The 16143-nt window shown below is 58.5% G+C and overlaps 2 protein-coding genes across 2 annotated transcripts in view; both read left to right on the plus strand.

Moving 5' to 3' along the window:
• Window positions 1-7556, plus strand: part of LOC102371898 (actin filament-associated protein 1-like) — a 7781-nt gene extending 225 nt beyond the window's left edge. Inside the window, exons 2-12 of the mRNA XM_014519644.2 lie at window positions 288-467; window positions 957-1052; window positions 1576-1675; window positions 1983-2194; window positions 2758-2894; window positions 3231-3351; window positions 3500-3605; window positions 3796-3945; window positions 4094-4254; window positions 4542-4652; window positions 5750-7556. Coding sequence (XP_014375130.2) covers window positions 309-467; window positions 957-1052; window positions 1576-1675; window positions 1983-2194; window positions 2758-2894; window positions 3231-3351; window positions 3500-3605; window positions 3796-3945; window positions 4094-4254; window positions 4542-4652; window positions 5750-5776 — 1380 coding nt within the window. The 5' untranslated portion in view covers window positions 288-308 and the 3' untranslated portion in view covers window positions 5777-7556. The remainder of the gene's footprint in view (window positions 1-287; window positions 468-956; window positions 1053-1575; window positions 1676-1982; window positions 2195-2757; window positions 2895-3230; window positions 3352-3499; window positions 3606-3795; window positions 3946-4093; window positions 4255-4541; window positions 4653-5749) is intronic.
• Window positions 7557-9919: 2363 nt separating this feature from the next.
• Window positions 9920-12626, plus strand: NUDT18 (nudix hydrolase 18). Its single transcript, XM_006022996.3, has 5 exons — window positions 9920-9995; window positions 10177-10329; window positions 10782-10995; window positions 11328-11940; window positions 12238-12626. The coding sequence occupies exons 1-4, from the start codon at window positions 9948-9950 to the stop codon at window positions 11930-11932; spliced, it is 1020 nt and encodes a 339-aa protein (XP_006023058.1). The 5' UTR covers window positions 9920-9947; the 3' UTR covers window positions 11933-11940; window positions 12238-12626.
• Window positions 12627-16143: the final 3517 nt, after the last annotated feature.

A 16143-nucleotide genomic window follows, 5' to 3' on the forward strand; every position in this document is an offset into this window, starting at 1 on the left:
TACGGTCCGTGGAGGGAGAACAGAGGCAGGGATCAAAGTGGGGGAGGAGGCGCAGGAAGAGCAGGTAGATGCACGAATGGAAGGAGCATGAATATTCAGCTCGCCCCTGCATCCCTCCAGACCCTGCTCCCCACCACCTACCCCTCCTTCCCTGCACACAGCCCCTGCCCCTTAACTCTTCAGGCCCATGTCCCTAAGTCCCTGACTCCCCCATGCAAAGTTGTCTCTGCTGGGCCAGGCCCCAAGCTCTCCCAGCCCCACGTGACCCTTTCCCCGTGCCCCCACAGTGCTACAAGTGTGCCAAGGACATGCAGCTGGTGCTGGAGCTGGATCTGCAGGGCTGCCGTGTCACCTACAAGGCCAAGCGCAGCAAGAAGATGCAGCATGAGCTGAAGGTGACAGGGGCGTCTGCCGAGACGCTGGTCATCGGCTTCCAGAGCCGCCAACAGGCTGAGGACTGGAGGAAGGTTTGGAGGTGTCGCAGCCTGGCCGAGCTCTGCATGGAGGGGCCGAGGGGTGGGGAGGATGGGGAACCAGCCTCTGGATGGAGCCAACTTGCAGGCAAACATCAGGTGGGGCTAGGTGTCCAAGCGGGGGCTAGCATGGGCCCCTCTAATCCTCTACCCCATTGCCGTCCTGCCCCTGGCACTGCCTGCTCCCTGCTCTGGGTGAGGCTGGGCACTGTCTCTAAAGGACCCCTTTGCCCCTCACTCCAGCCCTGTCCCATCAGCTGGAGCCAGGCAGCTACATGGTTTCGTGGCTCCCTGTCCTGGTCAAGGCAGGTGCTGATGACTGCTGTCCCTGGACCTGCGTGTCTGCCCATCCCCTCTTGCCTGGTGCATTTGCTGCAGCTCAGGGCCCCAGCCCTCCCAAAGCACCCTCTCTGCCTTGGATAGGACTCATCCTGGGACCCAGGAGGGCAGGCAGAGGCTGTAATGTTGGCCCTTCCTTGGCAGGTGATCGAAGAGGTGAGCAGCAACCCCTTGAGCGGGCTGTCTGCACACAGCTCCCCCGTGTCCCTTGGCGCCGAGCAGGGCAGGGGCTTATGCAGGGTGAGTAGGGGCCGCGCAACCCGGATTGTAGGGCACATAGATGCCTAATCTGCCCACCAAGGCACAACAAGGAAACTGAGGCACTTGAGGAAGCAACATGGACTAGGTCACCCAGTGAGTCTGTGGCAGAGAGAGGTGGGACTGGAACCCCAGAGTCCTGACAAGTCTCCTCTCTCCTCCCTTAGACCTGCCGTTTCGTACTAGGACTACAACCCCCAGGTCCTGGCCCCACAGGCCTCCACTCTCCCAGCCCACTGGCTAGCTCCTCACTTGCCAAGCAGGCTGCAGAGCCATCTGTCCTCTAGCTACAGGGGCCAGTGGCCTGGCAGCAGCTGGGCTCAGCAGAGGAACCCTTGGTTTGCTGCTGGTGGGGGCACTGCCACCAGGACAGCCTGGATTGTGCTGGGGCATCCTGTCACCCTGCGGCACACAGCCCTGCGCACCCCTGCCCATCAGCTGCTCCCTTTAGCCCCTCGCTACGCAGCACTGCTGAGCCTGGCTCCTGTCTGCCTTCTCCTCCTAGGCGCCCAGCCCCCGGCAAGGCTCTGCTTCCAGCCAGGACGGCTCTGTGACCAGCCCCACTGCAGCTGGCAGTGTCCCAGCTGGAGAGCAGAAGAAAGGAGGTGCAAAATGGCTCAGCGGTCACTTCAGCCAGCCCAGTGGTGGGACCTGGAGCTGGCTGGGCAGGGCTGGCTGGGAATGGTGGGGGAGCTGCAGGTGGGATTGAGGGACACTGCAGAGCCCAGGGGTAGACTGGGCAGAGCTGGGAAGGGTGCTGGGGCCACTGGCAGAGCCAGTGGGGGATGCCAGGGACTGTAGAAGCCAGGTGCTGAGCTAGGCAGGGCTGGGCTTCCTTGAGCTCCTTTCCTCTGCCCCTGCATGGTGGGGCCGTGCTCAGCACCTGACACAAGGCCTGGCCCTGTCCTGCAGGTTTCCTGGAGGTGCTGCTGCATGGGCAGCGGCAGAAGCTGTGGTGCACAGTGGAGCAGGGCGCCCTGCAGATGCTCCAAGACCCCAGCTGCCCCGAGAGCCTGGCGGGCACCGTGCTGCTGGCAGGCTGCGTGGTGACCTCGGGGGCTGACACGGGACAGCCCCTTCTCATCCACCTGGCCCAACATGGCCGAGAGGTCGCCGTCCTGGAGGTGTGCTCTGCGGCTGCATCCCCAGAGCTGTGGTGTGGGGAGCTGGGGAGGTGGCTGCCCCTGCCTGGCTCTGCCGCTCTGTGCCAGGAGCCTCCTGGGCCCAGCATGCAGGCCAGGCAGCAGGAGCCTGGGAGCCTGCCCATCTGCAGGGAGAGCCAGGGACGCCCAGCCCAGCTCACAGCTGTACCACAAAGGTCTGCTATGCCTGGGCACAGCAAGGCAGGGGAAATGGGGCAGGTTGGGGAGCTGGCATTGCCCCTATGGCTCACCCTGTGCCTTCACACAAGACCCAAGGCCCTAGAGGGGTCAAGGGACAGGATTTTGCACTGAAGCCTTGTTGGCCTCAGCAGCAGATCGAACCCCGGAGTCAGGGGGGGCACAGATCTACTTGCCTTTCTGCACGATGCCCTATTCTGCATAGCTCTGGACTGAGTGGCCCCATGCCCTGAGAGAGGAGCAGGGGGCAGGGGTGTGCCAGCTGATGCCATGGCCATATCCAGGGCCCAAGCATGGTGGTTGCAGCCCAAGTGAGACAGCTGAGCCTTGTCCTTTCTCTGCGGCAGGCCTGCTCAGAGGAGGACAGGGATGCCTGGCTAGAGATCCTGCACAGCACGAGGGGAGCAGAGCCTGCCTCTACATATGAAAGGAGCAGCATAGAAAGTACCAGCCTTGGAGACACCCCCAGCTCCCCGGCTGTGGGGTAGGGAGAACCATGACCCTCTGCACCTCCAACTCCTGGGACCTGGGGGTTCTTCCCTTCTGCTTGGGTCCTGGGCTGCCTATAGATGCCTCTGCTGGGACAGAGGCAGGGGACCGATGCCTGCCCTAGGCTCCTCTCCCCAGTGCCTGCTCAAAGCACTGGCAGGGATCATTGTACTGGAAGCAGCCCTTACTGGTACTGTGCAGCCCTGCAGCGGGGTGGCGATCGGTGCCTGCCAGGCCCTGCTCCATTCGGTTGCACATCTAGGGCACTGAGCAGAGCAGGAGTCTCCTCATGTACCCAGAGTCATGGGCTCCCTCTCCACTCTGCCCACAGGGGGCTACTGCTGCGGAGGTTCCCGACACCCAACGCCTACATGGATGACCCCTTTGGGCAGCTCCTGCCAGTGCCACCCCCAGACCCCCTGTACTCCAATGCTGATATCCTGCACCAGCTGGTAACCTTTGCCTTCCTGGGCATTTTTCCTGGGAAGGCCAATGGCTCCCTGCAGCTTTGGGGGCAGCCGTGGACCTGGGCTTGGGGAAACCCCTGCTCTCCTGCCCCTCCATTGTGCCTGCAGGCCTCTCACCAGGGTCTCTTTGCAGCAGCGGAGCCTGGACAGAGCCGCCCGAGGACAGCCAAAGAGGCCCGTGTCTGCTGTTCCCAACAGCGCCTACAGCAATGCAGCGAGCAAGACCCCGGAGACAGCAGGTGAGTGTTGCCCCTCCCTTCACCCCAGCATAGTACCCATGCACAGTTCACCATCGTGCCTGTCTGGGTTCCTCTTTCTGCCTGGCACTAAGGGGCTGTGCCATCCATCTCTGTGCCCAGCACCATGGGAGTAGTCTTGCTCATGGGTCACTTGGTATCACAGCCTTTCTCCTTTGCTGTGCCCTGGCAGTCACTCCCCAAACCAGCCTGAGCAACTCTCCAAGTGAACAGCGGGCAGAGGTGGCCCCCAAGATGAAGAGCCAGGAGTTCCCCCAGTCCCAGCAGACGCTGGTGCTGTCAGAGAGAAAGGGCCCGCGGGACGGTTTGGATTTCCTAATTGGTATGATATCCGTGCCGTTCCCTGGGTCCCATGACTCGGGGGATGTGGGATGGGGCATGGCATTCATCCACTTGATGGGACCAGGAAGCCACACAGGCTCACACTGCCCAGGGATCTTGCAGTACCCCATCTGCTTGTCTCCTTGCAGGGAAGAGAGCCTTCCCCAAGCTGGAGGAGAAGGTGGGCCAGCTGGAGAGAGCCTGTCGGATGAAAACCAGGCTGAAAGCTGGCTCGGAGATGAACCTGTTGGCCATCGGCAAGTCTCTGAAGGGCCACATAGCCACCGCCACCTGCTCAGCGGGCTCGGAGGTAAGGACTGGGGGGACCGTGGTGGTGTGACACAGCTACAATGTGAGAGAAGGAGGTTTGTGAAGGGGAGCAATGGCATATGGAAGGGGGGCTGCATGGTTTGGCACGCACCTACCTGCAGGCCTCCGTCTAGGGGAGAGGTCTTAACTCAGGCAGGGGTTGGAAGGTGCTGGGCATCTGTGCTCCCAACCCTGGGAGGAGAAGAGGGCCCACCCATTGCAGCCGGGTTGGGGATAATTGGGAGAGAAGTGTCTCCTTCAGCCTTGCCATTCTCCCTTCACAAACAGGGCTCCTTCCTGACACCTCTCCTGAAGCGCACATCCTCTGCCAAGGGCACCCTGAAGCGGGCACCGTCTGTCGTCATCATTGAGAAGGGGAAGGTGCTTCAAAAGAGAAAGGTACAGTAGGGGTCTTCTCTGTATTGTCCCACTCAGGGGGTCGTGCTCCAGGTGGGAGAGGCTTGATGGATGCTGGCCATTGTCAGGGACTGTTTGAGCTAACTCCTAGACCCCTAACTGGAGCTGAGCATCCATCTACAGCCAGCCACTTACCTGACCAGTAGTGCCCTCCCTCTGTTGCCCAGGGCCTGCTGGCTTTGAACTTGTGTGCCTTCTCTTTTCCTAGTCCAGTGATCCTCAACCATGGTGCTGCAGCACCCTGTTACGCCCTCAGATCCTTTCAAGGATACTATACAGTGTTAGCACCACGGGACATGCAAACATGATTCGCAAGCTAAACCCTGAGATTTCAAATAGGCAGCCTTAGTGTTAAAACCGTTTTGTCCTGCTGTGGTCTTTGTTGAGTTCCTTGCAGTGGAAGAATTGCTCTAGTATTTTGCTGCAGGGAGAAGGTGAGTGAAAAGTAAGAGCTAGTATTTTCTGAGTGTGGAAAGGTTGGGAGGCACTGTACTAGTCTTTTGGAGTGCAGTGGCAGAAGAGCTCACCCACTGAGAGCCATAACAAGATCTGTTAATTCAGGCCTTGCTCTGGACTCATGCCAAAGGCAAACAGATTGAGCGTCTGATGTCTTTAAATACCTTCCCTGGGGGACACAAGCAGAATAACGCCTGAATTGCAACCATGCTGTTATGGTCCAGTGGAAGGGGGCAAAGGCACTTGTGGGCAGAGTTAAGTGTGTTTGAGCCCATTAACTGTGCACTTCCCATGCTTCCATTTCTTTTAAATGTAACTTGAACTTGGACTCTATGGGCTCGTTGCTTGCTTTGAGGAAAACTGCAAGTGCCACGTAGGGCTGCCTGCCCCCCCAATCACAGCAACTGAAATTTAACCTAGTTTTTTATCAGAAAACTCCATAAAGCATAGAAAAGATTGCACTGGAATAACAGATGAGCTCATTGCCCAGCTGCTATCCATTCTTGGGCCATGGACAGCTGCTCCTCTTGCCAAAAACATACCCCATGGTGCAGTACGGAGCTGGGGATCTCCTTCCTGACCCCACCCATGGGCAATAATCATGCTCTGTTTGCTTCTTTCAGGAATGGGAGATGAAGTCTGCCATGTAGCCGGCTCCTTTGGCTGCACGCGTACCCCTGCTCACAGGACACCTTGCTGTGTACATACATATCAGTCCAGGCATCTTACTGCCGTTCCTGCTGCGTGTGGATCACGCCGGATGGATTTTATACCTGTTTTCATTACACACTGTGGTGATCGGTGTGAATGACGACGCCTTTCTATTTGGAAACCGTCTGTGGGTTTTTATCTCTGGTCTGCAGTGGCACTAAAACTGGGCAGGCCAGGGCTGTGCTGGGGAAGACACATAGGCCCTTCTGAACATCTTGGGCCTCAACTTTTCATGGCAGCAGATCCATCTGGGATCATGTCCCAGTGGGTGGCTCTCCTCCAGCTTGCATTTCCCTGAGCCTCCAGATGTGCTGGAAATGCTGGAGACACAGGCTTTTCCCTGCATTAAGGGGAACCTACTGTGGCTTAAGATGGCACCAGCTGGAGCCCAAGGAGCTAGCCCTCTCTCATGCCTCCTTACACATGGGGGAAAAGCTTCAGCACTGGAGTCCAGAGACGCTGTTAGACCCTAAGGGACATGGAGCTGCTCAGGAGAGGCTCTGAGCTGTTTGGCTCTGCGTTCTTGAGTCCTCTGAAGTCTCTTACAAGGTGTCCCTGCTTCTCATTCATCTCACAGGGCCTATCAAAGATAACAGACAGCCCAGCTTTTAGCCCAGTAGAGCTGTATCTAGGTGACATGATACAGATCTCAGCTGGCACCTTGCCCGCTGTGCAGCTGGGCAAGGTGAGCGGCCAAGTGGGGATGCTGGCTACGTCCCCAGAGGTCTAAAGGATAGGGGAGGATCCTAGTACTTCCCCCAAGCACGCTGCCTGTGTTCAGTTGCTCTTGTGAGCCTGCATTCTGGGGCTCAAAAGTGAGCAGAGGCTCTGCTTGGAGTAGATGCATTCATTTCTTTGGAGGAATCCAGCTCACGTCCCAGTGACACTCACTTTCCACCTTCTCCAGTTGCAGACTCAAGCCCTGGGAATCCGGTGATCTAACCCAGTTAACATGACAGCAGCCACAGCTTCACAGCTTGAGCACGGGGCAGGCAAACGGGGACATGAAAGCTTTCCTCAGTGCCGCCTCAAGGGAGTGACCCCCCTTCTCCAGGCCTCAAGCGCTTTCCTTGCGCTCCGGGCATTGACCTGCAAAAATCAGCTTGACAGGCGGGTTTGAACTGAATGCTCTCCCAGGCTTCAGCTCTCAGGTGCTGGGTGAATCACCAAGGGTTTCAGTGCCAGGTCTTAGCTCCTAGTCAGGAACTCAGGGTTTGCCTTCCCTTGCACTATTGAGCTTAGCAGGGCTGTGTCAGCATTTGAACCTGGGATCCTTCAAAGCCTGAGCCTTTGCCACCCTGTGTGCTGGGCTCCATAGCTGGGGTTGTAACAGGCCTACAGGGAGGGAGACCTGGGTACAGAGTGAGAGCTGTGCTCTCCACCTGGGCCAAGCCAGTCATTGCAAGATCAGGAAGTAAGCACCTGGCGGTCTCCGGGAGTGAAATCAATTCCACCAGCTCCTTGTGCGGTGCACTTCAGTCACCATGGGGGGAACGGGTGCTTGTTTCAAAGCACTGCTCCCGCTGGGTTGGTGTTTGAATGGGAGAAACGTGTTTTCCCATGAATGTAAAAAAACTTGCTTCTGCCCAGTTGCAGTTGGAGACAAAGGTGTCAGTGTCCCCAAGAAGGTCCTTTCTGTAACTTGTCACCCAGAGCAATTCAGGGGGGCAATGGGGGCGTGTTTGTGTGTGTGTGTGTGTGTTTTTCAATTTCTACAAATTATGCTGTCAAATAAACATATTTTTGCTTTTTTTTTTAACCCTGTCAATCTTGTGATGTGGAAGGGGAGGTTTCTAAGTCTCCTTCCTGCCTCCCCTGGGTAGGGGTACAGGAAGCCACGTGTGGGGGTGCCTGGGATGGGGGTGGTGCTGGTGCCACCAAGAATAGGAGTGTGGGTTGAACCCCCACGTTCTCGCTGGAGCAGCATGACTGCTGTACATGGGGATGGCTGCAATGCCAGCTGTGTAGCTGAAACCCCCCCCCCCCAATCAATAATGTGTTTGGTGGGGCAGGAGTGAAACTGTAACAGCAGGTAAGTTTTTAAAAATGCTCATGCTCCCTAGGCTGAGACCTTGGCTTAACTATAGGGGAATGCTAGATCTACATCGCCCAGAAATACCACTGCGTGCACTTCAGCCTTAAACACAAACACGTAAAGCCATCTGAAAGACGCAGGGGTGCCATCTCTACCACATCTCAGCTTCCAGTCTGCCGTGGGATTTCCAGGTACGCTGTAAAGAAGCATCCAAAATGCTTGGTGTGCTCTGCTGAGCCCAATAAGGGAAACCCTTGTAAGGAAGCCCTGGACTAACCATTAGCTAGCGACAGGAGGGAGCATCATGATAGTAGAACAACACTGGCCTAGTCAAAGAGTAAAAAAATCAGTTTCTCTCCCACTGGAGCCTAAAGTTCAGCTCAAATATCTGTGTTTAGGCATTTAAATAAAGCAGATAGGATTGAAGGATTGACAGAGGTGCTTCTAACACAAATTGGCACAGCATGCTCCCCTTACACCCACACCGGATAACGGGGCAAAACGAACTCCAGACCGGATAGTGGCCTGTTGGTTCCCTTGTTATGAACACGGTGAGGTGCATAAGCCCCATCAGGTCCTGGCACCTTTCAGCCCTGCCACCTCCCTGGTCACTCAGTTATGCTCCGTTTAGCTGCCACGTGGCTTTGTGTGGAGGCCCTGTACACCGTGGGTGCAGGAGTCGGGTGCATTTCATTCAGGCTTTCTACAGTCAGTGCAATCAAGCTACAGGAGAGGGCAGACCCTGCAAGGCAGGAGGGCAAGGAGGTATGTGAAGGGAAGGCCAGTGTGGGCACCCTCCAGCTGCTGTCGGGTGCTGTGTGGATGCCAGCTTCCCATGGGGAAAAGCAATCAGGCTGATGAGGGCCCTGCAGAGGCTGGCACCAGGAGCCTCCATGCAGGCTGCTGTGAGCAGAGGGGTGGTGGGTCCCACTCACACCATGCTCCGGCTGCAGCGATGCCAGGACAGGCACCAGATGCCCCCACGAGAGAAGGAGACAGGCTGTGGTGGTTGCGGGGTTGCAGCTCCTGACCCCAAAGAAAGGAGCTATGAGGAGTGTCCTGATAGGAGCCCTCAAGCCTTGCCTACACCTAGCACTGCCCCTGTACCCCTTCAGATGCCCCTGGGCACCTGGCACTGCTCCTATTAACCCCTGGGATGCCCCGGAGCCACTGACACTGCCTCTATTAACCCTTAAGATGCTGCAGGACCACTAGCATTGCCCCTATGACCCCTTAAGATGTTCCCCAGCGCCCTATTAACCCTTGAGATGCCCCAGGGCTACTCTCACTGCCTCTATAAACCATTAAGATGCCCCAGGGACACTTGCACTGCCTCTATTAACCCTTAAGATGCCATAGGGCCACTGGTGCTGCCCCATGACCCCTTGACATATCCCCGGGATCCCTGGCACTGCCCCTATGACCCCTTGAGATGCCCCTAGGGTCCCTGGCATCTTAGAGACCCCAAATAGGGGCTATTCCACAGCTCCTATTAGCTCTTGAGGTGCCCCTGGGCCACTGGAATTGCCCCCATTAACCCTCAAGATGCTGCAGGACCACTGGCACTGCCCCTATGACCTCTTGAGATGCCCCCGGGGCCCCTGGCACTGCCCCTATTAACCCCTGAGATGCCCCAGGACTACTGTCACTGCCTCCATTAACCCTTAAGATGCCCCAGGGCCACTTGCTCTGCCCCTAGGACACCCCTCTCCCGAGTGCTGCCAAGGGCACTGGGGGCATCTCAAGGGGTCATAAGGGCAGTGCTAGTGGTCCTGCAGCGTCTTAAAAGTTAATAGAGGCAGTGCCAGTGGCTCTGGGGCATCCCAGGGGTTAAGTGCCTCTTAACCACTAGCACTGTCCCACATTTCCTCCTCCTCCCCTCCAGCAGATGCCTCAGGATCTGCCCCTATGAACGCCTGAGATGCCGCAGGACCACTGCCACCACGAGCCCCGGTTGAGGATCCCCACTCTTAGGTGCGGGGTCGTGGCCCCTTTAAGAAACATCTGCAGTCGCTGAGGGCTGAATGAAAATGGGGATGGCCAATGGGAGGCGAGCGTGGCATCCCGGCCAGCCAATGGGAGCAGGGCGCGGAGGTCTCTTCCGTGAGTCTGCTCCAGCTGGGGTGAGTGTGCGTGGGGGGCAGGACAGGGATCAGGACCAAGGGCAGGGGCAGGGGGTGCAGGGGCTCCCCAAGCTCCCCCTTCCCCAGCCCTGCTGCACCTGCCCAGCTCCAGCCCCTGCCTGCCTGGGTTGCTGTGACCCAGGTCCCTGTCCAGCTGCCTTGACCCCCCTTGACCCCCCAGACCGAGGCTGTCATGGAGGAGCTGGACGCGGTGCTGGCAGGGAGGGGATGGGCCGTGCAGGAGAGGTACGACTCTGCGCCAGAGCCCGCTCAGCCCGTGCGGCTGCGGAGGAACGCCTGCTACGTGGTGCTGGCGCTCCTGTTCAATGACCAGGTGAGGCGGTCTCTGCGTTTGGGAAGGGGCAGAGGGTGCGTGTGCTGTGGGTGCCCCGCGTCCTGGCAGGGGGAGCCCGTGCAGAACAGAAAGCACGCAGCTCCCTCCTGCCCTCCGAGCATGGGCTGCTGCAAATCCACCCCCCGGACCTGCTGCGCCGCCTTCTTGTTGGTGTCTGAAAAAAAGCGAGACTGAAAATGAGAGACTTTGCAGTCTGGGGAGCAGCCTCAGGCTGCGCGGCCCACTGCAGATGCCTCCAGAAGAGCAGGGGGGGTTGGCTTACTCAAGGAAACCTCTCGTAGCTCCCCATTCAGCAAGCTGATCCCTTGAATCTGGGCTAGAGATGGAGACAGTGAGGGGAAGGGCCTGACTTGGCCCCTTTCCAAATTTGTACTGGTCCCAGAATGCCAGTGACTCCTTGACCATGACTTGCGATTCTTCCTCCCTCCCAGAATGAGGTGCTGATGATGCAGGAAGCCAAGGCCGAGTGCCATGGGATGTGGTACCTGCCTGCTGGGAGGATGGAGCCCAACGAGACTATTGTGGAGGCCATGAGGAGGGAGGTGAAAGAGGAGACGGGGCTGGAGTGCGATCCCCTCACCCTTCTGGCAGTGGAGGAGAGGGGCCCTGCCTGGATCCGCTTTGTCTTCCTTGCTGAGCCGACAGGTGAGTCCCCTTGCCCTGCAGCCAGCGGGACGGGAGGGTTACAGTACTGTGCCAGCTGGAGGTGGTCAAGAAGCTGAGAGCAGCCTTGTGGGCAGCTGGCATAGCAGTGCCCACAAGGCTGGAAGAGCCAGGGGAAGCATGGAAGAAGGAGCGATATTGGTTTCAGAGCTGAACCAGACCCGAGGGCTTCTGGGCAAGGGAGGGCTCCGTCTTGGCTTTGGCCTTGGCCCTGGCATACATAGCAGGGAGGATAGGGGAAGCCTTCAGCTATGCTAAAAATACAGGGCCCCGAGCGCAGCACCATCAGAGCCTGTTCTTATCCCTTCATCCAGGTGGGAGCCTGAAGACGCTGCAGGAAGCTGACGCTGAGTCTCTACAAGCCCGGTGGTGGGACCGCGAGTCTCCCACCCTGCCCTTGCGTGCGCCGGACATCCTACCCCTTCTGGACCTGGCTGCACGGTACCGAACCCGCCCATCCCATCCACCCACCTTGCCAGCGGAAATGCCCTGCACCCGGATCTGCCAGCGTCTCCTGGCAGCCTTCACCAACAGCACCGGGGACTTGTGGGTGCTGATGAGCACAGCAGGGGCCCTGCACCTGCCAGTGATGGCCTGCGGCACAACCCCAACAGAAATGCGCCGGGGCCTGCAGGCGTCAGCAGCCCGGCTGCTCTGCGAGTGCATATTGCTGGGCCCGGTGACCGTGACAGCCCAGGGGGTCCTGGGCCTGCAGCACCTGGGCAAGGAGGCAGGGAAGGCTGATGGTGTCTGCTTCAACGTGCTGCTGACGGTGGGGCACGGCGACCAGAGCACCCAGGATACTCCACCGGAGCTGCGTGACCAGAACTTCCAGTGGTGGCGAGTGAAGGAGGGACCTCTCAGGAGCAAGATTTTGCAGCGCCTCAGCTCTGTGGCTGTTGTTGCTCTCTGCAGCTGATGACAAGGGTGAGCTGTGCTTGGGAAAGCCTCCCAGCTTGAACCTCCGGTCATTGCTGCTGGGGAGCCTGGGATCCAGGCCCATGCAGCAAATTGGGGGCAGAGCTGGGATAGAGCACAGGGGCTCCTGCTGCTCTGGCAGGAGGGGGAACCCTGTTGAGTGGCCAGGGGTGACTGGTGCCAGTAGAAAGCCCAGCAGGAGCCTGGACTAAGGGCCCTGTGATGGCCCCATCCATGAGGTGGGGGCTGACCCTGCCCCGCTGGGCTGAGCTGGTGTTTGAACGCTGCCTTTCCCTTCTCCCCCAGGTTTGGCTGAAGCTCAGAGCCCGCAGCATGCAGTGAGCCCCACACGGCTCACCTGGAAAGAAAGACATCTGGGCCACCGCAGCAGGGAGGACCCGTGGCTTTCCCGTGGGGCACGTCCTCACCAGTCACCGCCCGCAAAACCTTCCCTGCCCCGTGCCAGAAGGAGTGGGTGCTTCTCGTGTCTGGCCTAGAGGGAGCAGGGGCTGCCATCTGCCTGTGCCACCCTCGAGGGGCTGAACCTGAAGTGATCATGCCGGAGGACTGTGTGCTTCTGTAGACCTGGCTCTGGGGTCTCAAGAGCTGCCCCAAGCATCTGTGTCTTGGCTAGAGTGTGGGAATAAAAAGGAGCACTTGGGAAAGTTTAGAGGTTAGTCTTACCGCTGGCTGGCTTGGGGACACCCTCCCCCAGCAAATGGTTTCCAGCTGGCTGGTTTCAGGGAAACCACACTCTTCCCCACCCCAAGGCTTGGGGCTGCCTGGCATGGGAGCCCAACACCCCTGTGAGGTTGTGGCCAGCTGTCTTGGACAGATTATGGTCCAGGTGCTGGTATTGGAGGGACTTTCTGGCACAAAATTGCATTGTGCAGGGCCCATACTTGCCATCAGCTCTAGCAGGCTTCACCAACGGAGCTGGGGGACTTTTAGGAGTTCATGAGCACTGGTGGGGAATTCACCAGGAGGGTTTCAGCCCATCCCAATCCCAAGGTTTGTGGCTAGCTGGCTGGCTGGGGGAGGGGAGGCAGATAGCCAACTAGCTAACTTAGGGGGATAAAGAGTCCCCTGGCTGGGTGGCTGGCCTGCGGGGCAAACTGACCCCCTCCCATGTCCCGTCTTGTTGCTGCCTGGATGGCTGGTTTGGTGCAGAATTACGGTCGAGGTGGTGTCTGAGAGGTTTTCTGGCATCTAATTGCATTGGACTAGCTGTCTGGGCTCTCGCTCACTGTTCAGGGGTTCCCGAGCTGGCTGGCTGGGGAACTATTGGGCTCCCAGGTTGATGGACAAGCTTGGGAGGTTTTGTGTAGCATTACTTCTTTGCTGGCTGAATGGGGCCTCAGGCACCTGTCTAAGCTGGTGTTTGAGGTGGGGGAAGAAGGAGCCCATGAGCAAGGATGCATTGTGTTGCCCTTTGCTGGCTTGGGGGCTGCCTCTGGGTCTGGGATGTCTCCTTCGGGTTCAAGCAGAAGGTGGTCAAGGTGTATTAAAGAGGTTTGGACTTTTTAATACGTTTTTCTCAACCCTGTCAATTGTGGGACCATATACCTGGTTGACTGGGGCAGGAGCATGGGGCTGTTGGACTAGCTTTTTCCTTTGGCTTTGAGAGAGGCTGATGTAGCTCTACCTGCTCGCTAGCTGCTATGATGATATTTGTGTGCCTCTAATGCATGGCGGTAGTTACTCGGAGAAGGAGGAGAGAGCAGCCAGCTTGTGGGGCTACTACAAGCCAAGGGAAGGGCAAGTGAAGTCCCTTTCATATATGTAACCTGGTGTCTGCAAGGCAAAGGGTCTGACGACCTATGGGGAGTTATGGCAAGCCCTGGCAATGTAGTTTCAGAAACAGGTCAAGAAGCTGCATGGGAGGGTTTAGATAGGAATGATCCTGCCTCAGGCAAGGAGCTGGATTTAATGGCCTCCAGGTGTCTGATTCGGCCACATGTTCCTATGCCGATCACGCTCCCTCGGCTCTGCCTTCCTCAACAAGCAGGGAGTTGAAGGCTGCTACCTGAAGCCAGGCAGCAACACAAGGTAGCTGTATGGGAGGTCAAGCGCTAGTCCTTTGAGAGGAGCTTCCCCCTTCCTCAGCCCTGAATGAGTCAGAGACTGTACTGGAATTGACTGGCCTGCCCTCCCTTCATGTCCTGACTTCATATCCACATAGTTCAGCCTAAATTGCCACGCATGAATGAAAGAAGGAGATTCCCTACCTGCTATTTAGGGGAATGAGCTTGGTTCACATGCTTGGTGTATCTGGTGCTCCCTGGTGCTGCCAACCAGAACAGCCTGAATGCACCGGCCCCATCTGATTCCTGAAGTGAAGCCGAGCCAGCCCGGCTGCAAGAGCAGGTGAGAACCCCAGGGGCAGCCTGTGCCTTGCTTGGATGTGCAGAGGAGTCCCTAAGGACAGCTGGGTTTTATTTCCTTTCATTGCATTGCTGTTTTTCCCCCAGCCAGTCCAGCAGGGCGCGGGGAAGGAGGGGGAGTTGGGATGGGTCCAGCCCCAGAGCAGTGCACCTCCAGCTCCGATGGAGCAGGGCCTGGGTAAGAAGCTGCAGATGGCAAAACCATGTGGGGCAGCACAAGTGCAGCCCCCTTCATGGCAGGCTGGTGGGGGCTGGCTCCAGGGAGGCTCCCATTAGCAGCAAGCAGGGGCTGGGAAGTACTTGGCTGTTTTCCTGCCAGGCTCTGGGCTGAGTGGGGCTGAGCTGGGCTCTGGGCAGCAGCCCCCAGCCCTACAGGGAGGCACCCTGGAGCCTGGCTGAAGATGCTCACGGGAGTACCAAGTGGCCAGGCACAACCTGACCGCCCAGCAGTGAAAGGGGCCCCAGGAACCAATAGAGGAGGCAACCCCATGAGTCCATGAAGGCCCACGGGGCAGTATCGCATGCAGAAACTGGCCCCTAGGACAGGCAGCACGCGGCATCCAGGGCACCGGGAAGCAAACACGAGGGCAGGTCGGGGCAGGCAGGAGAACCAGCACCAGACCACGGTCTCCCGCTACCCATTGCCCACCTTCCCCCCTCCTCGGCCGGGGACAACGCTCGGGTTGGTTCCTGGAGGCGACCGCAGCAGCACGGTGTAAACACAGGGGGCAGTCCACAGGTATTTTTCTTGTTTTGGCTTCTTTATTCCTGGTACAACGGTGGTTTCAGCTGTGCAAGGGCAGGGAACAAAGCCTTGGGCTTAGCACACAGGGAAATGCAATTTCTCAAATGACTTCCTTTGCAATCCTGGCTTCCCACCAGCATGGCAAGGCCTACATGTCGGTCAGGTCACCCTTAGGGTTTGCTAGGGGATAGCAAAGGCCTCTCTGGCTCCCCCACACCAAACACTTCCACTCTCCATGGAAGACTATATTTAAAGCAAGGTGTGGAGACATGCTCATGGTCAATGATGGCCTATGAGTCACCACGACGGGGGGAGGTGGGGATGGAGGATGCAGCGAATGCCCGGCAGAGCTCAGCGACCCGGGGCTCCGGCCTGCAGCCGTCTTCCTGGGCATGAGCCCATCTCTGCTCGCCTGGGCACTGGGGCAGCTTTTGTTCTGCTTCCCGGAGAGCAGACAGGCCTGCCAGTTTGCAATGGCAGGACCTTGCCACAGCGGTGGCTGCAGGAAGCACCCGTCGGTGACTGTCGGAGTTTCTGGGGCACAGGCTTCTGTCACTGCCCCTGGGGCCTGGTTGGGAACACTCCTGGCAGTGGTGCACGTGGGGGTGACCTGGGGGCCTGCTGTGGGTTGGCACCAGGGTGCAAGACCCAGCCCTTCCCAGGTGTGCTCTGCACACCTGCCTCCTGGTCAGCTCCCCAGGGCCCAGAAAAGCCCCAAGGCAGAGGGGAACAAACTCTGCTCAGTGCTGCCCCCTGTGGCTGAACTGGGGCACTGCAGCCAGGAGGGTAAAGGGGGGAATAGTGCCCGGTGCTGCCCCCCTGTGGCTGAACTTGCAATAGCTGCTGAAGCCGCTGGGAACCAACCCATTGACCTTCCCAAGATGGCCGCCACTAGGAGCCCAGTGGCAGGGTGCTGTCCCGCCCCTGGTGACTCCCCTGGCTGCCATTGGCCCCTGAGCCTGAGAGGTACCCGCTGATTGGCTCCCCGAGAAGGGCCCGACTCGAGTGGCGGAAGCTCGAGCGCATGGCCCTTCCCAGCATGGCCGCCGCCGGGCGCCCAATGGCGGGCGTCGTCCCGCCCCC

Source organism: Alligator sinensis, unplaced genomic scaffold (assembly GCF_000455745.1).
Source record: "Alligator sinensis unplaced genomic scaffold, ASM45574v1 scaffold98_1, whole genome shotgun sequence".
Taxonomy (NCBI): domain Eukaryota; kingdom Metazoa; phylum Chordata; order Crocodylia; family Alligatoridae; genus Alligator; species Alligator sinensis.

Coding starts and splice junctions, on each gene's coding strand:
- NUDT18 (XM_006022996.3), top strand. CDS start 9,948: ATGGGAGCAGGGCGCGGAGGTCTCTTCCGTGAGTCTGCTCCAGCTGGG. Junction 9,996..10,176: donor GTGAGTCTGCTCCAGCTGGG/GTGAGTGTGCGT, acceptor TTGACCCCCCAG/ACCGAGGCTGTCATGGAGGA. Junction 10,330..10,781: donor CGCTCCTGTTCAATGACCAG/GTGAGGCGGTCT, acceptor CCTCCCTCCCAG/AATGAGGTGCTGATGATGCA.